This window comes from Pollicipes pollicipes, unplaced genomic scaffold (genome assembly GCF_011947565.3).
Source record: "Pollicipes pollicipes isolate AB1234 unplaced genomic scaffold, Ppol_2.1 Scaffold_1108;HRSCAF=1285_pilon_pilon_pilon, whole genome shotgun sequence".
NCBI lineage: Eukaryota > Metazoa > Arthropoda > Thecostraca > Pollicipedomorpha > Pollicipedidae > Pollicipes > Pollicipes pollicipes.
Window position 1 is genome coordinate 26,689 of NW_023595874.1, and position 26,622 is coordinate 53,310.

At 59.7% G+C, this 26,622-nt stretch overlaps 1 protein-coding gene across 1 annotated transcript; it reads left to right on the forward strand.

The window, feature by feature from the left end:
* The first annotated feature begins 1,210 nt into the window (after window positions 1-1,210).
* Window positions 1,211-25,011, forward strand: LOC119089548 (C-myc promoter-binding protein-like). The gene is given in 34 exon segments (XM_037212322.1): window positions 1,211-1,495; window positions 2,237-2,333; window positions 2,916-3,108; window positions 3,625-3,745; window positions 4,181-4,353; window positions 5,372-5,604; window positions 6,212-6,398; window positions 6,400-6,483; window positions 7,031-7,206; window positions 7,609-7,723; window positions 8,169-8,254; window positions 8,891-8,994; window positions 9,241-9,386; window positions 9,718-9,828; window positions 10,293-10,513; window positions 10,941-11,061; window positions 11,445-11,641; window positions 11,987-12,091; window positions 12,636-12,713; window positions 13,319-13,456; window positions 14,415-14,489; window positions 14,547-14,826; window positions 15,124-15,248; window positions 16,351-16,476; window positions 17,492-17,635; window positions 17,981-18,025; window positions 20,806-20,927; window positions 21,269-21,437; window positions 21,800-21,915; window positions 22,222-22,370; window positions 22,893-23,057; window positions 23,471-23,589; window positions 24,050-24,219; window positions 24,551-25,011. Coding segments are annotated over 34 exon segments (4,836 nt in total). The 5' UTR covers window positions 1,211-1,287; the 3' UTR covers window positions 24,688-25,011.
* Window positions 25,012-26,622: the final 1,611 nt, after the last annotated feature.

Here is a 26,622-nt window from a genome sequence, read left to right on the forward strand (position 1 = left end):
TGAGCTCATTATTTTTTAATAGAAACACTGCACATGTTTTGTGTTGCCAACCCAAGTTTAGATTACTCTGTCTCCCTTAGCTTGATATGTTCTTTTTGAAGTTAATATGTGATAACTACATCTTTAACTAAGCCTCTTATGTGAGGGCCTCATATCAACTTCCCTCATATGCAGTGGCGCATGCATCCACATTAATAATGTAAACAAATGCTATTTCACCAATCACATTAATTATCTAAAAGGGCATTGTTTATCAAAATAGGGATACCCTGGACAGCACCAGGTATGCACAATGTTTAGCACATCTGCATCATAATGAGAAAGCATGAAACTTACCGGGCAAACATAGAGTGGTTGTTGAACTGCACGCCATGTGCACCGTAGATTACAGTGCTGCTGTGTCGGTTCCACACTGTAGATTACAGTGCTGCTGTGTCGGTTCCACACTGGCAGCTCACATTATTGATTTGAGGTAGAGTTCTATGGCATTCACAAAGGCCTATGTAGGACATGTATTTTGGTAACAAGGCAGTACTTTTGACTGTGTTCCACATGGACCAAATACCATTTGTATTATGTTTTCATACATCTCTGATTCTTGTGGTTGTCTGCTCAGTGGCCATTAATAATCTGCCTGACTTAACCCTGACCTTGACTTGGCAAGGCCTTTTAATGGAATCATTTGCACCTGGGCTCAGTGAAAGTATGGGTAGTCCTGTAGTCAGCTCTCATCCCACATGGAGTTAGGCACAAGCCTTCACTTAATTCCATGCCACCACAAAGAGATCTTCAGAAGATTACCAGACAAAATGCAAAATGTCTTGAAATTGGCAAGAACTGTGCCAGCACCACTGGGGCTGGAACTTATTGATGCTAACTGAGCTGAGACTTGCTAGTAACTGGTACTGAAACAATAGTTTGACTGACCCTACCTAGCCTTCATGGTGATCGATTGCAGTGGGTTTTGAAGAGAATGACTTCAGGTTTTTACAAAGTAGGTAGAAATCTTACTTTCAGTTGTGTTGCAGTGGCAACACTTCTAGGTGAAGTTTGAGCAGATCATATGCCACTATTTTGTACAATTGGTGGTTTTGTGTGGCAACCCCAAGTGTGTTGCAAATATCATGGAATATTTTGAGACAAATGCTGTGCAATGGACCCTCGGTTCTTCCCTCTCTGTGACTGACGCCAGCCTGGCTTCAGCAGCTGATCACGGCGCCGGACCTGTGGCGATGAGCTGCCGGCTACGCTGACGGCCGCGCAGCTGACGGCCGCGGTAACGCCACCATGGAGTCGCACCCTAGCGACCGCCAGGTCGCCGACTACTTCGTCCACTGCGGCCTGCCCTGGAAGCTGGAGGAGCTGGACGCGCCGCTGGAGGACTTCCCCATCAAGCCGTCCCACAACTACGCCCCCATCACGGACGTCACCGTCATCTTCCCGGCCGAGGAGCCCGTGCCGTCCGGCTTCCGGTGCATCGAGAAAACGCCGACGGGTGAGGATCGGCCGCGGGCTGGTGCTGTGGGCGGGGCCGTCGGCGCGGCGGACAAACGGCTGATGTGAGAGAGGTCGCTGGCGCATGGCACAGCGTGCGTCATACAGCCGTCGTTCGGTCAAGCCGTGCGTCAGACGCCAGCGGCAGGTCAGGGTAACGTGTGAGCTGTTTCAGCTGATGTTTTCGCGGTGTGTATCATAGTGTACAAGCTGGGGCTAACGGCAGAGATTAGGGATGAATGGTGTGGGCTTTGCTCCGCCATTGTCCGTTGCAAGCAGGACCGGGAGGTGCAACAGTGCGTTCATGTTGAACATTGCCGTGAGTTCGCGCTTATGACCAGAGCCAGTATTATGACTGGGAGAAAATGGGCGTCCGCATAAACCGTCGCTGCTGCTGAATGGGGAGAAAGAATGCACGCTGCTTATGTAACTGTGGGTCAGATGGAGAAGTGCAAAATATAATTCTACAGATGGTCTATCATATCTGCCTTTACAAGATTATATTCAGCTGTTTTGGTTTTAATGGTAAAAATTGTCACAACATACTTTTGCGTGTAAGGTGTAAGCTTTTGGTTGTAAATGATCTGATTTGGTAGCTTTGGATTTGCTTGACGTGACTTGATTTGTCGGTCCGCCACAATCACCACATTGCATAATGGATTATGTACCATTCCGTTAATATCTGGAGGGCGGTCATTCGGCCAGGATGTGTCGTGACGTTTCTGTCTGCCACTGCCGGCAGGTTTGTCGGCGGACCTGAATCATGGCAGCATTCGCAGCCCGGAGGTGCTGCTTTGTTATAAACGGGGCTGGGACAAACCGCCGCTGGTGGATATCGGGTAAGAGAGTCTCCCGTTACACTAACTTCGTCATGTAACTGATAGATCGCGCCCCAACCGCAATATAGCCGATCGATATTGCAAATCGGCGGCGTATGTGGCGTTCAGACCACCTCTTTGTGTGGTAACGTTGACCGTTACGGACGAAGATGCAGTCATGCGGAAGCAACTCGCTTGGTGATGGCTGCGACTCGAGGAGTGATGGAGTTTCAAGTCGTCAAACACTAATCTTGACCATCCCACAAAGGCTGTAATGGCGGAATGCTCGTAACTTCTGTGAATATCATGTCGTTCCGTCTTTTTCACTGTGATCTGGGCCTCCGTCACCAAAGTGCCCCTGAAAATGCGCCACCTTTTACCCGACGACGGCCTGGTGTACCGCGTCAAGACCGCAGCGTGCCCTCCGCCCCGTAGGGTGCTGTACGGCGGCAAGGAGTACGTGATGCCCGACTCGCGGGTGGTGGAGCCTCCATCTGACGGCACCCCTCCGCCCCGTAGGGTGCTGTACGACGGCAAGGAGTACGTGATGCCCCACTCGGAGATGGTGGAGCCTCCATCTGACGGCATCCCTCCGCCCCGCAGGGTGCTGTACGACGGCAAGGAGTACGTGATGCCCGACTCGCAGGTGGTGGAGTTCACACCGGCCGGCCGCATCGCCAATGTGAACAACAGCACGGCGCGCACGTACATCACGTACCGGCGCGCGTCCGACTCGTCACCCTGCAACGAGCTGGTGGTCACCGACATCTGCGTGATCGTGCTCACCAAGGACGAGGTGAGTCGGCCGGGGCTCGGCGGCGGTGTGCGCCCGCCGCCCGGGCAGAGGGACGAGGTTATGGCGGAAGGCGGTCAGTCTCCGGGAATGTCAGCTGGGTCACTAGGGATCAGCGACATGCTCTTTGCGCTGGGGAGTAATGCTCGTCATGTCGAACGTGACGTGAAGTGGGACTACGCCTGATCTGTTCGCCGAGGGGTAGCGTGTGACGAAGATGAAGATGAAGTGCTGCTGAAGGTCTAGTGTCAGGTAGAGGCCTGCTGGCTATAGTTTTTCAGCAAAGAGGGAATCGCACCACGTGCATTGATGTATGGGCTGTCACAGTACAGCATACACCGATGAGGTGGCTCAGCAAGAGCCTACTGGAAAATACTGCGGAGAGTTCGTCAAAAGTAGCCTGATGATTTTGCCTTCTATTGGGTTACACATCATGACTTTGTCATGAAAGTATTTGGGACTAGCAGGTTTTGGTCGCAGCTAGTTTCAGATTTTCATGACTGTTTAACATTATTCCAGGTGCCCCCACACACATACTGCATCATCCCGAAAACGCTGAACAAGGGCATGGTCGGCTCTGACGTGTACATCTGCTACAAAAAGTCGATGCGACAACCGACGAAGGTCGTCTACAAACCTGGTAAGGGTAGACCCCAATCACGCTGTAAACGAGACATGTGGGATGGGAAGGTTGAGAGGTCTAGGGTGCTTTGGATCGCGCAGCCGGTTAACGAATGCTGCTGAAATGGTCGATTTAGCGACCGTTTCCGCCGTGAGTGGGTCGAGTTTCACGGCATCTCCGCCACCGCGCAATGCGTGCCCGACTAGCAGAGCTGGTAATCCAGTTCACTTTCCCTGTTCTGGAGCTGAGCGCGTGATGAGTATCTCTCACCGTGTGTCGCTTTCGGCCCCTCCACCTCCCACCCGCACCCTACAATGTCGTCATCGGTCCTGTTGGCGTCTGCTGTCGCCCCCAACTGTTGCGCTCCTTTTATGCCCCGCCGTCGTCTGAACGTCGCCTCGGCTGTCTCCGCGCCTGATCCGGATCGGTGCCGCGCCGCCTGCCGGCCGGCAGGTCTGCTGAGCAGGTTCCCGCTGGAGGACCGGCCGTACTTCCCGCTGCCCGAGTCGGTGCCGCTCTTCTGCCTGCCGATGGGCGCCACCGTCGAGTGCTGGCCCGCCCAGGCGGCCACGCCCAAGCCTGTCTTCTCCACCTTCGTGTTCACCGTGGCTGAGGGAGCTGAGAAGGTGGGCTCGCGCAGCACGGCCGCCGGCGCGGTCGCGGCACGGCCTTGGTGGGAACACAGGACACGGACGCTGTGGCGTGCTACACGGAGCCGTGGTGTTTCGCTCTCCCGCATATCGTCTCAGCATAGGCACTGGTCGACCGCTTCTGTTTTTGGCTGCAGTGTTTGTTGTTTGTCGCCGGCATTGCAGTGGTTTATTTGGGTCCAGTCTGCGTAGTGTTGTCATTGAGCTGCGCGGACCGTTTGCGTCGTCATTCCGCCGTCCCTGCCCTCGGCCTATCTCTACTGCTCGTCTTTCCAGTCCTCTACCACACCACTCCTGTAATATATACTGCCGCGTAGTCGTCATACCTTAACCTGTTTTTCTGTCAACCCAGGATGTTGTTTGCAAGCACCATTTGTCTCTCGGCCACGCCTACCTTCGAGCTTTACCGTCCGGCACAGCTGTGTCCCTTCGGTTTTCTTCTCCGGCTGGCTGTGCCGTACCTCTCGGTGCGTTGTCCGTGCAGTCACGTGTTGACTGCCATCGTGCACATTTACAAGCCGCTGATATCCGTCGGCGCCCGTCCCAGCTGCTTGTGTGCCGGGTCCGGCGGCGCCGCCCGGCTTTCTGGGACGCCTGTGACCTGCCGCCGGTCCCTGACGTGCCACCGACGCCTATGGCCGGCCGCCGGTCCCTGACTTGCCACTGACGCCTGTCTGCCGCCGTCGCCTGTGACCGGCCGCCGGTCCCTGACCTGCCACCGACGCCTGTGACCGGCCGCCGGTCCCTGACCTGCCGCCGACGCGTGTGACCGGCCGCCGGGCCCTGACCTGCCTCCGGGCCCTGACCTGCCGCCGGGCCCTGACCTGCCGCCGGGCCCTGACCTGCCGCCGACGCCTGTGGCCGGCCGCCGGGCCCTGACCTGCCGCCGACGCCTGTGACCGGCCGCCGGGCCCTGACCTGCCCCCAACCCCTGTGACCGGCCACCGGGCCCTGACCGGTCGCCGGGCCCTGACCGGCCGCCGCTCACCGGCAGGTATACGGCAGCTCCATCACGTTCTACGAGCGGTTCCCGGAGGACCGGTTGACGGAGCAGCAGCGGCTCCAGCTGGGTATCGACACGCACCACCCGTCCGAGATCTCGGTCAACACCAACAAATCCATCGGCGTGCTGTCGCACTGGCCGCTGTTCGACACGTTCGAGAAGTTCCTGCAGTTCCTGCACCAGACGGCCATCTCGGGCCGCGCCACGGCCGTGCCGCTGGAGAGGTGTGTTAGCCGCCGCCCTGCTCGGGGACCGGGCCCGCCGCCGGCAGCTCGGGGACCGGGCTGACTGACGGGGTCAGGCTGGGGACGGCCGGCCCGGCTGGCGCCCCGCTCGGGGGCCGGGCCCGCCGCGGGCTGACGGGGTCAGGCTGGGGACGGTCGGCCCGCAGCTAACACTGGCTGCTGGGAAGGCTGTGATTTGGCACGGAGAGCGAGGCAGAAAACATCTGTGCAAGAGTTTGCCAGCTCGTGTCTGGAAAGTGTTTTTATAAGTGCGTCGGTTACAGCAGAACAATAACGCTGTCTTTGATTTCGTAACTTTTTTGCTGACGCACGTAACAGTAGTAAAACAATGTTGCGCAGCTAATCATGCACTGCACTTAGTAGAGTCTTGTGGAGTTGTTTTATGCTTTTACGGTAGATTTTGTATGGTCATTTTTACTATTTTGACACGCTTAAACCGTATTGTAGTGTTTTCGGGTGCACCGACGACAGAGGTCTTCCTGCCCCCACGTGTGAGAATACTGTCGGCCGTCACCACCTGCGCGTCACCCCCCACACGAGCGCCGCCGGCTGCCGCCCATGCCCGCTGACGCCGCCCCTCCCGCAGGTACATCAGCCACATGCTGCTGGAGGTGCCGTTCCCGTCTGTGGCGCGGCCGTACGTGCACGTGCAGCTGGACGGCGGGGCCCCCATGGTGGTGGCACAGCCGCACTCGTCGCCGCTGCCCAAGAGCGGCGCCAGCTTCTGCAAGCTGCTCAAGAATCTGGGCCCCGACAACAGCCTGCTGGTGCTGGCTGTTCTCACTCACCGAGCAGAAGCTGCTGCTGCACAGCCTGCGGCCGGACGTGCGCACGCGCGTGGCCGAGGCCGTCTCCTTGGTGAGCACCTGCCGCGCCGGGCGGGGGATATTTTGGGGCGGGGGGAAGGGCAATGCTAGCTGACGCGCTGGTAAGGTGGGGACCGCGTGGGCTAGAACCTCGTGCCCACTGGGGGCGACGGTACGGAATGTGTTATTGGTCTTCACGTAGCATACATGTATCTGTGTGTGCAGGAATGTCGTATAACGCAGGCAGGCGTGCCGTGGTGTTTCCATGTTTTAAGACGTCATAAAGCTGACGGGTTGCACGTTCGGCACCGTTCATTGTCAGCAGCAGTGACTAAATATTCAAACGTTTTTGAGTAAATGATCAGCGTTCCTGCTAGCGTACCCAAGGTGATCACGCTTAACCAGATGCACTGTGAAATGAAAGGTTAGGTCCCTCTGGCTTCATTCGCGTGGCGTTCGCACGTTATCGTCACGACATGGTCGTCTGTAGTGTCGTTACTTCGACATGGCCAGTCAGTGGCAGCACATGTCCAGCGCCTTGCAGCGTGCGGCGTCGGCGTGGGTCAGCCGCCCGCTGACCGCCCTCCGTCGCTCGGCAGATGATCTTCCCGTGCGTCTGGCAATGTCCGTACATCCCGCTGTGTCCGCTGGGGCTGGCCGACATCTTGTCGGCGCCGCTGCCCTTCCTGGTGGGCCTCGACAGCCGCTACTTCGACATGTACGACCCGCCGCCGGAGGTCACCTGCGTGGACCTCGACACCAACACCATCTTCATGTGAGCGAGCGCGGCGGGCAGCGGCATCATGGTACCAGGTCGCTGCGCGCGCTAACGGCGCCCTGGTGCGATGGGAAGGGGTAGACGCTGCTAGGCTTTGGCTTGGCTGTGTGGCGTGGACTTGCCGATTGCTGTTGGAGTGGGTTTATTTGTATCAGTGTAAAATTAATATGCAAAGTAAATATGAAAGTTGCGTATTCATTAGCAGCGTTCGAAATAAGTGCGCTTTTAGTACAAACATTAAAAAATGCGAACATAATTTGCTCTATAAAACGGGATCCAACTTGCCTGACATCTAGTTACCGTTGCATTTGCCGGGAGTTGCGAAATAAGTGGCATACCCTTGGATAATCGCATGGTTGCATAGAACTGTGTGGTTGATAGTGCACGCTCTGTCTCCAGCGCCGAGGAGAAGCGACACCTGGTGACGAAACTGCTGCCCAGGAAGGCCTGCAAGCAGCTGCGGCACTCCCTGGAGGCCGTGTTCGACAGACTCTACTCCATGTCCAGGAAACGGGTCAGCTCGCGGCATCTGCAATTATACGGTGTTAAATTTTGTCCAACATGGCCACATGGCAGATCCCCGCTGTGTACGCCCATTCGTTAACGGGCTTCCGGATTTAATCGTAGAAAGCGGCAGATTCCGGACCAAAAGAAACAACATGAGCCCCTGAAGTCCAGGGCACTCGAAATAGCGTCACTTGTTAGGCCTGCCTTGGGCTATATCGGGAAATGCTGCAGACTGAAACACTGCAGCAACAAAATGAGCAAGAGGGACTGTGGAGATCGCAGTTTCTTGGCTTTGTGAGTTCTTGTGCTGATAACACGCTCCTATCAATGGACCAAACAGCATTAATGGCAAACGGTGGTATCAAAGTATCGAGGGAGTCGGCAGTCTTCGCAGTTCGAAAATGGGTCCGAATATATTTGCATTAGTCAGATATATTTGCATCTTCTTGCAGGTGAAGGGTGGCAGCCCAGAGATGGACCTGAAGGTGCAGATGATGGAGCACCAACTGGAGATCGAGATCCAGGAGGCCTTCCTTAGGTCAGCCCGACGCCGTGGCCTACTTTGTCACAAACGATCTAGCTGTTTTTTTTTAATTGTGTTGTTTACTTTACACGTGGCACATAGCATATACATTTGACAAACACTGCATGATCATTACAAAACCAATGCTATGCAATCATTACAAATGGGCGCACCAACAATCTAGTTTAATGGGAGTCCGCCGCAATTCTTTAACCCTTTCTTTCACATTGTTCTACAAGGATAAAAGAAGTCTCAACAGCCATCTCAGACTATACAAAAAGCCCGTACAAAATACAGCTAGATGGCTGTCTTAGATCGAGGTGTATTTTATACGACCTGTAACTTTCGCTCCTATGGGCATCTTTTTGGTACCAATCGCGGGTCTGCGGTATGCTAGTTCATAGAGGTATAACTAACGTGCCAGTACAGGGGTTTCGCGTAGAAAATCTGCCGTCGAGCGCAATCTCAGTATGAGGGTCGTCAGACTATCAATCGACGTATGGGGATACTATTCCCAGTTGCTACTCTTCCGCGCCCTGCAGCGTGGTATCCGCGTCGGAGTCCGTGGGATAGTGTGCCGGTGACTAGTTCGTCGAGTCTGACGCCAGTCGCTGCGGTGATGACAGCCGCAGTCGCGTGCCCTTGCCGCAGGTTCATGGCGAGTATCCTGCGCGGCTACCAGGCGTTCCTGAAGCCCATCAAGTCCAAGCCGACCATGGGCACCACGGACCCGAGCTCGCTCTTCGACCTGCAAGGTGAGCGCCGGTGGAACGGCGGCCGGCCGCGGGCTCGCGCCCTTCACCCGCTCACCGAGGCCGGCTCCAACCGTGCAAACGGCTTGATGTCGTGAAAGCCCGCCTCCGTGACGCTATTTTGTAAATATGCAGATGAATTACAGATTCGGCCGTCGCTGAAGTGATATTGGGTGTTCTGTCAGCTGTCATGCATGTGGCGTAAACGTGGATGTGTCCACCGAGCTCGTCATGCGTGATGCATTTCAGGGTTCCTGAAGTCGCGAGACAAGGCGCACCACCAGTTCTACCAGATGATGATGACGACGCAGTCGTTCATCCGGTTCATCGAGGAACGCAGCTTCGTTTCTGACAAGGACGCCTACCTGGTGTTCTTCGACGAGTGTTTGGCCAAGGTATGCTCGCACACGTGCGGACGACAGATCGCGCCGCAGTGTTACTGCAGCTCTCTCCCCTTCTCCGCCACTTATAATCAACCGCAAGCGTTCCCCTGTCTAAGCTGGTAAACTTTTCACCGCTGTCTGTGTTAAGTTTTGACACACTCCACTGACTAACTAACCGACCTCCGCACCCCACGCGCTGGAGGATCCGTTGGCAGTGTCCGCCAAACAAGCGTGTCTGTGACGCCCCACCCATGCCGGAGTCCGCCCGCCGCCGTCTCTGCGCACGTGAGCGTCGCTCACCGGGCTCCGGGCGCCGCCGCTGACGCCGGCCGTCTGGCGGCAGGACCTGGACTCGCCCGACTGCCGCCTGCTGGAGCCGGACAACCCGCAGAGCGAGCGCACCGTGTTCGTGCCGCCGCCGGAGCCGTTCGAGGGGCGGCAGTTCGTCTACCACGTGAGTGGCGCACGAAGGGCCGCGCCTGCGGACAGGGGAGGAGGCGGTGCACGGGCTCGCAGAAGGGCTGTGTCTGCCAGCTGTCTCACGGCGTTTGTCGGACGCGGAACTGTGTCGAGGTGTCTCCCGGTTATCGCGTATGACCATCATCACTGATGGCTATTGGAACGCCTGAACGGGCCTGCTGTTGCCTCTCCAGTGGCTATTTAGGGTTCTCTTCAACGCTGAAAATGTGGCAACGAAGCTGTTTAGTAAAATAGGGTCACATAGCAGCAAATCCCTCATGTTGCCAGCATCCATCTGTATGAGTGTTTGTTCAGGCTGTTGTCCTCATGTGGTGTGTCGATGTATTCACAGCGCTCCCCCGCTCTGTATGTGGGGACGGGACGGCCGATAGCGTGCCTTCTGCGCCATCTCCCCACACCTCGGGGCGGCGTTGACCCCCTGCCCCGCCCCGTCTGCAGGAGTTCGGTGAGCTGCACCGGGAGCTGTTCCTGGCGGCGGCCGTGCCTCAGCCGACGCCGCCGCGGCCCCGGCCGGCCGTGGCGGCCGCGGCGCCGGGCGCCGCGCCCTCGCCCCTGGTGCGGCGCACCAAACACGAGGTCATGTCGGCCCGCAAGCAGGCGCTGAAGCAGGCCGAGACGCCTGTCCTCTGGGCCCGCTACCTGGTCGGCACGTGCTTCAGGTGGGTGCTGCAGGTCGGCGCTCAGGGGCGCGGGCCGAGCTGGCAGGGACGCCGCGGTGACGGGCGGGCTGGGTGGGGCAGGCCGCTCGGCGGGGCCGGGCCCGCGCAGACGGATCGGCTTCGTGTCGGAGTGGATAATGGCGCGCATACGGTGACACATGCGCGGTACGACAGCGAGGCGGCCGATGCGGAGCAGTGACCGCTCAGTTGGACATTGAGTCATACCCTGGAGCATGTTTGCCGGTGTGCAGAGCAGGCGTGCGTTTCAGTTCTGGCTGACGCCACGTATAGTGCGATGTCGCAGCGATGTGTGGTGGCGGCACCGCAGCACCGAGTGTACAGGGGTGGAGGCAACGCCGCGGAAAGGGACGCTGGCGTGTGGATACGATCCGCTGGTTGATCGCCGGTGATGTCCGGTGTGCGACAGTCTGTGGTTCGTCCACCTGCCCAGCTACGTGGAGGCCTGCGACGACCGGAAGACAGCCATGGATCAGGCCTTTCAGATCATGGTCGTCATGCAGAAAATACTCCAGCAGAGTGTGGATGAGGTGAGTGGAGTGGCTCGCTGGCATGGGAAACGTGTGGTGGTGTTGGTGTGGTGGTGTTGTATGGGATTATTTGCGTTGCCTCGGAATGGGTTTAACTGTTTTGTCGGATGAATGGAAGTGGAATCAGGGATGAATTGGGTCTAACCCGTCAATTACTCCCGTGTGGTCAGTTATTAACGTGGTTGAGACGGATGTCATTGTACAGGTTGTGACTTGCTGAAAGCATTCTGCGCGCACATTTTGTCAGAACTGCAAACAAATGGTGTCATGGCACCTTGCGTTGTCCACAATTAGATCTGTTGTTCAGGGCCACGTCGTCACACGAGTGTGGCTGGTACGTCATCAGTACGTACGGGCGATAATTCAGCCCTGTGCGCCCCCAGGTCTGCTACCGCGTGATGATGCAGCTGTGCGGTCAGCACTCGCTGCCCGTGCTGGCCGTCAAGGTGTTGTACAAGATGAAGCAGCTGGGCATCCACCCGAACGCGCTGACGTACGGCTACTACAACAAGGCGGTGCTGGAGTCGGAGTGGCCCACCGACACGCTGGCCATGGGCCGTCTGCTCTGGAGCAAACTCAGGTGCGCCGTGCCGCTCCGCCCCCTCGTGCCCTCGTGCTGCTCGTAGCAGCGGGGTAATGCCCCATCTGGGCCGGAACGGCGGACGCCACGTTGGTAAAACGGCAGGTAAAACGTTGAAAAGACGTGGGCATAAAGCCAAACTTGGCGATGTCATTTTAACGCCGGCTGATTCGCTGGTATCCCGTGCAGTAGCGTGGGCTACGACTTTGTCTCGTCGTAGTCGGAGGCGTCTTGCGGCGAATGTCATCTGTGATCAGTGCTCGCAAGCCCGTCACCCATCAGCTGAGACCCGTGTCGTGTGACGCGCGACTTCTGACCCGTGACCCGAGGTCGGTGGCACCGCAGGAATGTGGTGCTGGCGGCGGCCGAGTTCCGCGCCGGTCCGCGGCGGAGCGACAAGAAGAGCTCTCTGGCCGGCGGAGACCCGGGGGGCCTCCAGTCAGTCACTCGGTCAGTGTCGGGCGCGGTCCTGCGTGCAGTACGAGGCCGACTGTGGGGTCGACCCGTCGGTCAGTTCTGCAGTACGGTGTGCTCTGTCTGGGCTTCTCTGCATCTCTTGTGTGCCGTTTGCGGATGCTCTGATAGCTGACTGGGGCCTGGTTACATTTACTGAGTTCACGTGTGCCTGCTTCAACCCTCTTGTGTTGGCCTGGTTTCAAAGGTGTGTTGGGTCTGATCACCCCCCCCCCCCCCTCCCTCCCGCCGACCTGTGGTTATGTCCGGCCCAGTTCGCCCCCTGACCTGTACCCGGCCTCGGTCCCGCCCCGCCCTGGCGCGCCCCGGCCAGCCCCCGACCTATACCCGGCCTCGCCCCGCCCCGCCCCGGTGCGCCCCGGTCAGCCCCCGACCTCTGACCTATACTTGGCATCACCCCGCCCGGCGCGCCCCGGTCAGCCCCTGACATATACCCGGTCTCGGCTGCACCCCTCCCCGGCACCCCCGGGTCAGGCCGCCACCCTCTCCCTGACCTGCGTCCGTGTCGGGCCGGTTTCAGACGCGGACCGTGTGTCGTGCTCGTCGGGCGGCAGCGGCCGGTCAGTGGGCTCCCTCAGCCGGCCGGACGGCCGGACAGGTGAGCCCCGCCCCTCCCCCGCCCCGTGACCACACGGTCCGGCCGTGTCGAGCCGACCTCGGCCTGGTCGCGCGCACAGCTGGGCCGCCCTGCAGTCGGGCCCTCGGGCCCAGCACGACCGGCAGGTGGAGGCCACAGGAGCTGGTGTAGTGGAGCCGGCGCGACTACACCGCAGGAGCTGGTGTAGTCGCACCGGCGTCTTGCATCGCATGTGCGAATCTCGGAGCGGGCGCCGTCTCGGCGGGAGTGACGCTGAGCATGCGGTGTGTCCTATCAGATGTCCTGAATGTGTGCTTCTTACTTCGGCAGTCGCCTGCGAAGAGATGCTGAAGAAAGGCGATTAAATATGAAAGCTTGCAGTGATTCCCAGCAATTCTGTGATTCTGTGGTTTGCTGTTTACCATCATTTGCATTTGCTTTTTGTCATTTGGACTTTCACTATGTCATGTCACATTTGTCATTTGCACATAGCGGACCGATGTGTGTAGCTACCAGACAGACGCGTTCACGACAGAGTATAAGTCTGAAGGTTGACGAGGAGAGCAAACACGGCCAGCCCCTGCACGGTGCAGGCCGACCCTGACCTCTGCCCGCCTCCGCGGCAGGGCGGCCGCCGGTGGCGCGCACGCTCAACTTCGGCCGGCTGGACTTCTCCGAGTCGGACCACTTCCGCTCCCGCGTGGGCAGCATCGTCAAGAGCTCGGCCGGCGTCCGGCTGCCCGGACAGCCGCAGGCGGCCAACTGTGAGTGCCGCCCGTCACCTGCGGCCGAGCCGGACGCGGCGCGCTGCCCGCTCACGGCACTCCAACAGGAGGGCGCCCAGTGACGGGGAGGGGTACCCAGGGCGGGGAGGGGTACCCAGCGGCGGGGAGAGTGCCCAACTGCTGGGAGGAGTACTTTGTGCTTCAGGGCCGCAGGCTTCAGGCGTCGGCCAGTCGCGTGCCGTTGTACCGATGGCGTGCGAGGGAGGGCTGAGCGGCTGAGCCCACTTGGCCTGACCTAACCTGACCTGACCTGACCTGACCTGACCCCGGCGCGCAGATGACAGTTCGGCCGGTGTTCTGATGGTGGCCTGTCCGGAGGCGGCCGTGCTGAGCGGGCCGGCGAGCGGCGGCAGCGGCGGCGGTGGCGGCGCCGGCGCGGCAGCCGGGCCACGCCACCTGCTCGACTCGCCGCATCAGGAGGAGCTGCGCGCCCGACACCTCAGCAACGACACGCCCCAGCACCAGCAGATATCGCTGCTCAGGTCAATACCGGCGGCGAACGCCGACGTCGATGGCTGGGCGTAAATCTGGGGCCTGACGCGGGCCGGAGTTCAAACGGCGTTCGAGACAGCGGCTTGTGCTGTGGGATCTACATTTCCACGAAGTAATTTACCCTCATTTCGCATGCAAGCCACGCGGCGGTGTGCGCGAGCACCGGCTGGCGGCCCGATCTGAGGTCTCTTGAAGGTCAAGTCGATGCAGGCCGCTCGTGCCATTCAAACCGGTCATGTTAAATCATATTGCATGACTTTGGTGCCGTCTCGTGCCCTGTAACGGGAGCCGAGAGCTGCCGTGATCATTGCAACACTAGTTCGTACTGAAAGGTGCGCATGTGACGTATTCTGGAGCCTCCACTGTCGCCAGCGTTCCCCGCCGTCATCAGGCCGATGTTCGCCGCCACGCTCCGTCGTAACCCGCCGACGCGACCGCCTCGCAGGTCGACCAGCTTCGCCGACGACGACCAGATCCTGGCGTGCCTGCGCGAGCCGCGGACCGACGAGCTGGCGGCGGCGCTGGCGGCCGACGCCGCCGCCAGCGCCGCCGCCGCCGACCGGCGCCGCTCGGCCAGCCAGGACATCAGCCTGGAGGAGCGTGTCAACGCCTACTACGCCGGCGAGCGCTGCGAGAGCCGCGACAGCCGCGAGCGCAGCGTCGACACGCGCAGCGTCGACAGCCTGGAGCTGGCGGCCGAGGCGGTCGGCGGCGGCCTGCAGGCGCGCACGCCCGTCACCGAGAACGACCCGCTGGGCGCGCTGGGCGCCGGCGACAGCCCGCCGTCGTCGGGCCGGCTGTCGGCCGCGCTCTCGGCCACCTCCAGCCAGCCCAGCCGCAAGGCCAGCCTGTTCAAGGTGCGCCGCTGGGGTGTGGGGCCGGACGGGCCGCTTGGGAGCTGGTGGAGGACGGTGCTTTGGGCAGTCGTGGGTCTGCTGAGTCTTTTCAGCGCTCCACATAAAGAGCAGTGGCTGCGTGGTGCGGAAACTGCCAGTTGGCTTTCCGAAATACCCGCAAGTTTCTAGAGCTCTCTTATTTGAGCTTATTGACACAACGGAGCGAATTTTGGTTTACCTTACGGGTGCTACGGCGTGATCTTAGTTGAATCAAATAAAACGTTCACATGTTCCACTGACGCGGCCTTTTCCCCGCAGGCCGAGCCGTTTGCCGACGGCTTCGACCGGCCGGGCGGCAGCGATGCCAGCCCGTCTTTCGGCAAAAACGGCAAGGCGTCGAGTCCGGCGAGCAGCGCCGTGACCGGCTTCCGGCTTCCGTTCAGGTGAGCCGCGCCACGTTCGTCGCCGGAGCGGCGAGCGCATGTCACGCCCTTGTCGCACGTCGAACTGCTAGAGCGCGCTTCAGTAGCTCGTGCTCGGTTGTCTTGCCTGCCTCGTCTCTCGCTTGCCGTCGGCTAGTTTCCGAGTGGTCGCACGCCGGCGTGTGCTCAGTGGTCGAGTGGTCGCAAGTCGGCGCTCGCCCGCGCCCGCGGTCGCGTGGTGGCGGCCTGGGCCGGAGCCCGCGGCGTCGGCCCGCTGGGCGGATGGCCCCAGCCGTACTGCCGCGGCTGCGTGTGGACCGCTCCCGGCTGCCCGTGCCGCGCAGTCGCGAGAGCGCGGGCCGTCGCCGCCGGCTCGGACGTGTGCATGGACAGTCGTACAGGACAGACACGCACCGGACGGACGCCCGCTACCGCGCGGCCCGGCGCCGTCTCGCTGTGCCCCAGCCACTCCAGAAATGTTCGTCCATCGCTCAGACAGGAGTCATGTCGCGTCAAAAGACTCGGGATCGAGTGTATGCCCTTTTTTGCATGCCATCTTTCATTTTGTCACCCCCTTTGCGTGAGGGAAAGACGTTAACTCTTATGTTGACTCAATGACTCTTAAGCCATTGGCATAGGGTAAAAATACCAGGAGGACATTTCGACTGGCGATGGTCCTGAGCGGGTCTACCCGGCAGGGGGCCGCCATGCGGCGCGTGAAACCCTCTACAGTTCCACCCGGCGAAAGGGCTTAAGGTGAAATTGTCTAATGAACCGAACAGGCAAAACCTGGGTGGCGGGTGCAGGGTACAGGCAACAAGCTTGGCAAGTGCTTAAGCAAATTGAGCCCAAAAGATACTACTGTAAATTACTAGATACATTTCGGAGAACAGAAAATAGTTCCCGCGGGCTGCCTGGGTTTCTCCCGGGCCTCTGGGCAGGCGCCGCCGCCGCGGGCTGCGGCCGACTGGCGACGAGGCGAGCGGCAGCGGCAGCGGCCGTCGGCCCGGTGCCGTGTCTGGTGACCAGGCTGTCGTTAGCTGGCCGGGCCCCGTCCGCCGGCGCCCCTGCCGTACGCCCGCCGCCGTCGGACGGCAGTCAGCGCCCCTGCGTCTTCTTGCAGCGCTAGTAGTAAGCTGGGCCTGGCCTCCAGCCTGGCCTCGCACAACCTGCGCCGGGCCGAGCGTAGGTTCCGAAAACATATCGATACCATCACGCCCGAGCTGGACGGACTGATGAAGAGCTACAGGTGAGCCGCGCCGACAGCTGCTGAGCTACAGGTGAGTCGCGCCGACAGCTGCTGAGCTGCAGGTAAGCTGCGCCAACGGCTGCTGAGCTGCGGGTGAGCTGCGCCAACAGCTGCTGATTTACAGGTGAGCTGCGCCAATGGGTTGGTGAGGGTGTATAAGTGGTAGACAGCATTCACGCGGGATGGGGTATGGGGTGTGGTGGCCGTGGCCGCTTGCTCAATTTTGGATAGGAAGATAAATATTTTCGCTGTTGCAAATCGCAAACGGCTACCGTTATTATGTAACTTGGCGACGCATACCACAATTGTTTTAGTATTGTCTTTCTTACGGACTGACAAGAACCCCAACATAAGCCATTCGCTCTTTTGTATTTACAGGCGATCAAGATTGGGAGTTAGACGGGCGGATGAACACTTGGAATTAGTTAAGCAGATGCCTGGCTCATTTTACGTGTATGGTCCGTTAAGCTCACCAGACGTCCGTTCAGCTCATGCTAGTAAAACACTAAAGCTAAGCTAACTAGTGAAGGTAAGGAAGGCTTACAAAAGCTTATGCCTATGAAAAGTCTAACCGGAGCGATCTGGGGAAGTGTGCTTCATAGAATGGTAAGAAGCGGTAGGTGAGCGGGCCGGACCGCTGCAAGTTCTAGATGAGTCGAATCAACGTAATGTATGGACGGGAAGGTAAGGGTCTGTGCCTCATCAATTGGTGGTGATGTTGGGACCATTGTCTTGGAAATGAACAGCTGGCCAATTTTGCATGTTTGTGTGCACGCTTCCAACGCTGTTTTGCGTGATTTGCGATGGTAACTTTAGATGCATCAGCAGCATGGTTGTTGATTGACCCATTTTCGGCTGGTAAAACGGCTTACTGACAGCATCGACTGGCCTGATGCCGTGTTTGACACTGACCAGAGGTGTACTGTCGGGCCTGTCGGGCCAAAACTGTGGCCGGCCGTGCGCTGTCGTCCGCCGACCTCGCCCCAGCCGCGCCTGACGCCTCGCGCCGCCGCAGCCCGGCCAGCCTGAAGAACCACGAGCTGCTCAAGTCGGGCGTCAGCTCCATCCGGTCGGCGGCCACCTCCGTGTACCGCAAGCTGGACGAGCTCAAGGAGGTCATGTCCAGCCAGAGTCCTGCGCTCACCAAGACCATGAGCCTGTGAGTGTGGCGGCGCCCGCCGATGCTCGGTCGCTTGGCTGGCTGGCGGCCGCGGCGGGGAGGGTGAGGGGGGCGGGGGGGGGGGTCCGGCACCCGTGACCGGTCCGGGGACCGGGCTGAGGCGTGTGGTGCTGGCGGGAGGGGATCGGTGGGACACCGTCAGACCGCTGTGGCCGCGTCTCCGCTCGTGCGCTGCGTCTCGCGCGCGCCGTCGGGCCGGCACTGCCGCCTCCGCGGGCCGCGAGACGCGATCGGCGCGGCCGGCCGACCTCTCGTGTACATAGCCGTGAGTGCCGCCGTCGTGCTAACCGCGGCCTGTTCTCTGTCTCTCCCGTCGGTCCGCAGTCTTGGCACTAGCATGCCCTCGAATTTCCACTATCCAGCGTACAGGTACAAGTGAGGCCCGACGGGCGGCATGTGCGTTGGTGTGCGCCCCTCTCCACCACCTCCACGGGGCTTCGCTCCTTCTCGTTTGTCTATCGACGCCCTCCCTCACGGCCGCATGCACAGGGCAGGTGGACATCTGACTGCCCCTCTGTTCACTGGCTGTGCGACTCTTGGGTAGACGTTGCTGTTGCCCTTCTCTCTGGCGCTGGTGTAGTGTTGTGTCGTGTCGTGTCGTACTCGGGGGCACGCACCGGCTGCAACCGACGTGTCCGTGTTGTCGCGTGGCATCTCCTGGCGTGTCATGGGTGATGGTAGTTACACTTTTCAAGCGGCTTGGCGAATGACATTTCGTGCTGCCTTTGGGACGTGTGAAACTTTTCGTTGGATAGTACCCTGTTGTTGTGTGGCATCCTTGATTAACAGTATTTTGAGTGTATGTGACCCAGTACTGTAGTCAATACTTTCCACGCTCAGCTGAACAAGGAAGTGTTTGGTGGTCTTGACGCGGAGTAGACCCACAGTAAGCACGAGGTTCAGTACTGTTTGTATTAAAACGAATAGTTCAGCTGCTTGGGGCGTGCCTAGCCTGCCTGTCTTGGAATGTTGGAAATGCTGTAGTGGACCCGTAATGTAGTCTCGCACGCTTACTTCTATGAACATATATATTACTCCTTCTCACGTGGCTGCTGGTAGACATTGCACCCAGAGGTCATTTGGCCCTCATGTGACGGGATCGTAATAGAGCAATGTAATATCAGTGGTAGTTGGGGATTTAGGACGCGCTCAGCTGCTGAGGCTGTGTGGCGTGGCCTGTCTCTCACCCTGGCGGAAGGGCGTGCACCGCGAGGAATCGAACATGATTCCTCCAATTTTCGATAAGCGCGGCTCAACCATTGCACCATCGGTACCCAACATTAAAATATATGATGCCATAATAATCGAGCAGGCGCTGATTTACCCGGGGGGGGGGGGGGGGGGGGGGGGCGCACTCCGGCGCTTCAATGCTGCGTAAATGAGAGACCCGCTGTGACGTCACTGCTGCCGGGTCGTGAAACAGAAGATATAAACGAACTGTGGCAAGTGCTGAGCGCCCGTTGTCAGTGATTTATATATATATATATATATATATATATATATATATATATATATATATATATATATATATATATATATATATATGGAAACTCCTAACTTTTAACTGTTGTAACGGATCGAGCATTAGTATTGAATAATTTTAGCACACTTGCAACCAGACACGGGGCTAAATTCAATTTCCGATATTTTTGGCTATGTCTGTTGACGTAAGGTTCTAGATTATATGCACGCATAATTCGAACCATGTGGGCCATTGTGATGCAACTCTGAAAATGAAAGATGGCTTATAGTGTATTTGTGCTTCTTGCCGTATTACGAATATTGAACGCTTGAAACCATCTAGCCTGGTTTGCCTGCCAGCAAAAGGGGTTGCATTAATGCTGGGCCTCAGTGGCGTCATTTCAGGTTTTTGTGCAACAGTTGAGACACTGGAAGCGGTCCGCTGTGCCTTGTTTACAGACTCGAGTTGACCGACGTGGCATTCGCATGCCAAGCCACAAATCGCATTGTTCGTAGAATGGGCGGGTTGGGGCCAGGCCGGGCTTGGCGTTTCATTCAGTGAGGTTGATGGACTTAAAGTTATGCATATTTCGTATGGTTGCTGCGTTCGGCACTGCAAATATTTGTCACAGCGAACCCCGCCAGACGTCTAATGTGTATCATTCATGGCCCAGTTCGCCTCGGCCTCAACCTGCCGAACCCGATACCGTTTTCGAAAAGGGGTCAAACTGACACTCCCCGGTCGCTTGCTGGCCTACGTGAGGAGATCGAGAAGGGGTGACATTGACACTCCCCGATCGATCTCCGGGCAGCGCGGAGATCTCCCATCGACCTATCATGCCAGAGAAGGACGGGTCCGTGGTTAACGCTCGGGTGAGACGAACGTGGTTTACGCTTGACACACGAGGGCTCGTGCCTCTGCCAGTGCGACTGCCCGCCGTCTGGTCCGTCAAGTGGTGTTAGTTTTGTGTCGCTGCTGTGCCGGATCGTGATCCGGGCCCAGCGTCTCCTGGTCCGGCCGCGGTCTCTTGTGATCCGGACCCACTATCTCGTGATCCGGACTCGGTTTCAACCGTGTGGTGCGACTTTTCCGGGGAAGCAAATTGTACGATCACCGTGCTGATGTTCCAGTTTGCACGCATATGTCGTAGAATTTGTAGAGCACAACTTTTGAAGAAATTCAGTTCTCGTTCTTGAAACTGTATTAAGCCGGGATCCGAGGTTGCACACACGAGTATATGAACTTCCCAAAGAGCAACGGCTTGACGGACCGGGTCGCGCTGCTCAAGGTCAAGTTTTCCACCGTTGTAGCAGCGCTCGGTCTCATTCGTGTTTAACTTTGTGTCATGCCGGGTCGGGTGTATAGTTGATGCTCTCTCAGTTTACAAGTCGAGTACCGGGTACACTACAACTGATTTCTTGGAACCCCTTCATATTCGTGTTTTCTTGTTTGTTCCTCGGGGCTAAACTTCGATTATTGAAAGTGAACTGTCGCTTTGAATGAGGGAAACGACCACGGAGGACAGACAACAAAGCCGCCACTCTTCGAAGAGCGACCAGGCCTCTTCGTCGGTGGGACGGTCAGGTGTCATGTTTCTAGACGGCTGAGTTTCCTGGCCGAGCCTGACTATGTGCTGCTTAATGGCTGACCCGACCTGACCTGGTCTGACTTGCTTGACCGGCTGCAGGACCAGCATCGGCGAGGACGACGTGCTGGACGACATGCGCCACGCCGGCTCGGCCGAGGTCATACCGGGCTTCTCGGAGACCTGGTGCGACGGCCTCTTCAACGAGACCCAGTCCAGCTCCGGTGAGTGGCCGCTCATCGGCGGCGGCCGAGCCAGGGAGCGGCCGCCGGCCGCCGGCCGGGCGCGTGTCTCCGCGTGTCTCCGCGCATCTCCGCTCTCCCCTGACGCCGCACTCCTCCGTGACTGTTCAGCCCAGCACGTATCCGGGCGCTACGTGTGGCGCACAAGCTGGTCGTGACCCCCAGAGAGGGCCGACGGCGCTGAGCCGGCGCTGATGCTGACTGGCCAGAGCTGACCCTGGTGCTGCTGACCGTGCGGAGCTGACGACGGTTCTGATCCTCGCAGTGCTGGCGCTTTTCCCCTCTGACGTCGGACCTAACGCTGAGGTGCCGTGTGACGCCAGAGCTGACGCTGGTGGCGCCGCTGCCACCGCCGCTGCCGCCGCCGCTGGAGCCAGTGGCCGTAGAGCTGGCGCTGACCTCGTGCAGCCGCTGCTACAAGTGCCAGGCCACCGTCTACGACGAGGACATCATGGCGGGCTGGTCGGCGGAGGAGAGCAACCTCAACTCAAAGTGAGTCGGCGGCCGCGACGGCCGGGCCGGGCAGAGATGTTCACTCCGGATGGGGGAACGGGGCTCCGACTGGTGTTGGCTCCATGTAGCAGTTTGTAGCAGCCAGAGGACAACGTTCCGCAGTTTCACGTTGAACGAGATCCAGTTAAACAGGCATGTCCTCGTTGTTACCGTTTTCCGAAGGTCTCATAGCTTTTTTGTGACGTGCAGTTATTTCGTGTGTCGCTGTGTGTGTCGTTTGCTGAAGTGGAGTTTGTCTCTTTACTTTAGTCTCTGTGCCGTTTGTTGAGCCCATCGGCCGCCTGTCGAGGAGGCGGCCACCGGTGTGGTCTGTGCGTGACGTGACGGCTGCTGCCCGCCAGGTGTCCGTTCTGCCGGAAGCCGTTCGTGCCGCTGCTGACGGTCCACATCCGCGACTTCCGCAACCTCAGTCGGCAGCAGCGGACGGCCGAGCTGCACCTGCCCGGCGACCCCAGCGGTCAGTAGCCCTCTCGCCCCGTGCCGTGGCGCAGTCAGCGCAGACCACGGCCAGCGGACGTGCGGTGGGCGGTATAGCTCTGCCGGTACTGCTGTTGGTGTTCACCGCTGCCGGTCGGGCCGGCCAGCCAACCGACTGCGCCTTAATGCCGATCTGCGGGCAGTCCATGTGATAACATGAGGTCGGAGCCGGCGACCAGGAGACGGACTGAGCACGATCGCCGACCTGCCCGTTGTGGAGCTCTGTATCTGCCGTGCGAAGTGAATGCACGGGTGTACGCTCGCGTGACGCCGTGTCCTGGCGCAGCCGGGGCGCCGCTGGACCCCATCACGCTGCCGTACCTGAGTCCGCTGGTGCTCAGGAAGGAGGTGGAGAACGTGATGGACCACGACGGCCACGGCTGCCTCTCGGCGCCCGCCTTCGTCGACCAGCACCCCATCATCTACTGGAACCTGGTGCGTGTCCGACGCCAGACGTACAGCTGGCGGGTCTGAACGTCAGGAGGTCTCGAATCCGATGCCAGGGTTCTTGCCGTGACAACACTAACAGTGTCGTGAAAACATCGGGAGGCTCTGGAGCCGTGCTGTCACGAGCCGCACCCCGCCGACCCGCGCCGTGCCCACCTGCCGTGACCTCTCGCTCTGGCCTAGCCGCGATGTTCTCGCTGTGGGGAGTGTTACATGATACGGCATGTCTTGGTAGATTGTGGCCACTTTGTCTGGGACGCTTGCGCTATTTTGGGCCAGGCTCCGTGCGCCAGACGCTCGCTAGCATCTTGAGAGATGACTCGAGTTTGGTTAAAGACGGCCAGATTCTAAATTTCTTGGAGACACGCAATTCCATGCCATAGATCTGATGTAACCTTGTCTCCTTACTGTTACCACTCATTTTTGAATAAGAGGTCAGCTGTGGGCGCCACGTGGCCGGGGTGTCCGGCACGCTCCGAAGCCCAAATCATCATCACCGCCCTGTCCCAGGTGTGGTACATGCAGCGGATCAGCGCCCCCTCGCACCTGCCGGGCCTCTGTCTGCGCTGCCGGCTGCTGCTGGACCGCGGCGCGCCGGCCGACGACTGGCGGGACGTCACCTGGACCAGCGTGCTCGTCCGCTGCCTCTGGGACAACCCCAAGCTGCACGACGAGGTGGGACGCCGGGTCGCAGAGTCCGGAAGGCGTGTGGCCAGCTGGACCCACGCTCTGTCGCACCAAACGGGCGCGCGTCCGTCAGGGGCTTCTCGTGCCAAAGGGCGCGTGGATGATGGCTGTAAGATCCGTTTTAATCGTGCTTTTCACCTTGATAACTTATACGGATGAACGGTGTCAAGTAACCGCACACGGTAATGCCGATGACACCTTAATTCGTCGTTAAACCATCCAAAATTTTAGAGCGCACAAACAGTTGACTCTCAGCAATATTGGTGTGAACGGACGGCGTGTTCCCCCTTGCCGGCACCGGTCGGCGGAGCGTCGCGGGACGGCCGCTCTGTGAGCGGTCGGTGTGACGTGGCAGCCTGCCGCCGTCACGCGACGGTGACGTATGCTGCGCTTGGCCTCAGATCGTGCAGCCGATGTACGTGCAGTGGAAGGAGAACCCGCTGCGCTCGCCGCTGTTCGACGCCCTCGTCACCGACGACGTCGCCCGTCTCCAAGACGTGAGTCGTGGCGGGAGTTCTCGGCCGCTGGGTCGCCGCCGATCGGGCCCGCGAGCTGCGGTGGGGCAGAGCACGACGGTCGATCCGGGAATACAGACGGGCCTTTCCTGTGCCCGTTCTGTCTATATACATGAGTCTTAACGAGTACGGCATTGCGCACGTGTGTTTTTGCATACTATTATTTTGATGTCAAAGTCAGTATTAGTCCTGGGTTCCCGTCGGTGGCCATTAGATTACGTTGATTTGCAAATTTCTAGATGCGTTTATATGTTCGCCGAATGCGTGCGTTGCACTTCGTCGTAGTGCGGCATGTCGACGCACACTGTCGTGCGAGCTGTGGCTCCCGCTCTCCCGAACTCAGCCCTCCCCGCCTATCGTCTCTCGCGTCTGAAATGGTCCTGTTCTGGGCGGTCCTCCGCGCGACGGCCGCGCGCGCGCCGCCCACCCGTGCGCCCGGCTGACGCGCCGTCCGTCCGCCGTCAGCACGATGCAGGCGGTGCTCTCGTGCGTCCAGTGCACCACGCTGGACGCGGCGCTCAGCACGCTCAGCGCCAACATCGGCGCGCGCCGCATGCGCGACAAGCACTTCTCCACCTACCGGGACATCATGTTCCTGGCGTTCTCGGCGCTCGGCCGAGAGAACATCGACCTCAGTGAGTCGGGGCCGCTGCCGGCCCGCTCCTGACCGCCTCAGACCGTGCCATGTCGGCTTTTGGGCGTAGCATTGACCAGGATCGCTCGATGCCATGAAATAGTGTAAAGCAATGCCTTAATTGGTTGTGAATGGTGGATGATGGCGAGCTATCAAAGGCGTTATCTAGCCTTAACGTAATTTATGACCGTGTTTACGTTGCTTTAACCGCCTGTGACCGGCGGCTTTGTTTTGCGTCAGACGATACCGGAGCAGATGTCACGGCCTCCCCTGACTTGGAGCTGTGCCGCTGGGATCCCGCTGTAACCGCGTCCCGCCCGCCCGTGTTGCAGCGTTGTACGACCGGGAGTACCGGCGCGCATACGAGGAACTCACGTCGGCGGACCTGCAGCACCTCAACGAGGCAGACCGGCCGCCGGCCGTCGCCGCGCTCCTTTGTCGCCGCTTCTTCCGCGAGCTCGAGGCGTGAGCTCCCGGAGGCGTGAGCTCCCCTCAGCCGTGAGCTCCCGGAGGCGTGAGCTCCCCTCAGACGGGAGCTCACCTCGAGACATGTGCTCTCGCTCAAGAGCTCGCGCCTCGTGAGCCCGGGAAGTGAACCCTCGAGGTGTGGCCGCCCAGCTCTCGCCGGAGGCGCGGGGGCCTCCTGCGCTCACCCGAGACGTGAGCAGGCCGTCCGTCGGTGAGCGGCGAGCTGGGCGCGAGGCAGCGCCGTGATCTGGCCGCAGGACGAGGCCGTCCACCTGAGCGTGTTCGGCGCGTCGTTAGTGCGTAGTTAGCCCGTCTCTTTCGCCGTTGATTGCCGCCGTTGCGTGTTTGCGGTGTGAAGCCGTCGCCCCGCGGCGGCACGCGGTAGCCGCGGCCGGCCGGCGGGGCGCCGGTGTCGAGTGCCACTCGCGGACCGCGCCGCGCCGGCCGGGCTCGCGGCTCGCGGCCGGCGGCGCGGTGCGGTGGTCCAGCCCGTCGCCGGCGCGCGCCTGCCGTGTCGGTTGTCGGACGGGCGGGCGCCGCCACACTGAGTTTCCGTGTAGTGAGCTTATCATATCAGCCTGGTGGCGCGGGTGGACACGTTCCGGCCGGCGATGAGCGGCCTTGGACGGGCGGAGGTCGGACAGACATCGCCTCGCCCGTCTCGCTCAAGCAGCTGCACGCGTCCGCCGAGAGCCGACCGTTGCCGGCGGCGCTCGCGGTTCGGCCGCTATATTCCATGTTGACACGATGCTAGTCTTCAGGTGATAAGCGCGGGGTGCTGCAGCCTATTTTTGGGACAGTTTCTTATGTGGCCGGCGGTGGGTGTGCGGGCGCTTTACTTTTCGAGGCTTTGATATTAGCGACTTCGGTGTGTCGGCTCGGGGCGGCGCGCGCGCGCGCCATCGCCGCTGGTGTCAGCTGGGGCGGGCTGGCGCGGCCCGCTCAGTCTTCCACGCGTGTGCCCCCCCCCCCCCCCCTCTCCCGACCATGCCCGGGACGGTCGGTTGCGCTGGCTCTGGCCGCGAGGTGCCGTCCGTCGTTAGCTGGCGGTCGGCGCGAGCTGGCGCGGTCTCCGGCGCTGGCGGGGAGCGCGGCTGGGAGGAGGCCGACCGCCCAGCAGAGCCGACGCTGCCCAGACGCCAGGACGCTCTGTCATGCCCCTCCCCCTCCCCCGCCGCGGCCGCGGTAGTGTTCGCCGACGTGTTCGGGTGTGTTGACCGGTGTGTTCTGAACTCGGGTGCCCGTCGGACGAGAGCGCGGGAGCCGGCCGCCTGGCTGCGGGTGTGGTCCGGGCAGCGCCGCTGCTGCCGCGCGCCCGGCACCGTGTCGTGCCAGACGGCTCGGCGCTGGGCGTGGCCTGCCAGAGGCGCGGTGTGGTGGCGCGCGCCGCTAGAGGGCTACGCTCCGGCTGGCGGTGTTCATTTTCTAGTGGCAGCCTTTCTACCGGTGAGATATGGTGCAGTTATGGGCGGCTGTTTGGTTTGTACATGTTCAGTGTTCATGTATCATGCCAGCACAATGTAAGCTTAGTTAACCTCTACTGCAGCACCGAATATACAGATTGACATAACGAAGAAGAGTGTCTTCAGGTCTAAGCTGTGAAACTAGCTGCACATCTGAACAAACAGTTTTCCCCGTCATGAAATTATCGGCGACAAAATGCGAATCGGGAACATGGCAGAAATTGCGCTGGTCGGCAGCAAACAAGAGGGTGACGCCGTTGAGCCTGACTTCACCATCCACGAGCGCAGGCCATCTGAGGCCCGAGTTCGTCATCCACGAACGCAAGTCGATTTACGCCCCAATTCACCACCCACGAACGCAGGTCACCTGAAGCCTGAGTTCGTCATCCACGAGCGCAGGTCATCTGAAGCCCGAGTTCATCACCCAGGAACGCAAGTCGTCCTCCTCCCCAATTCACCATCCACGAGCGCAG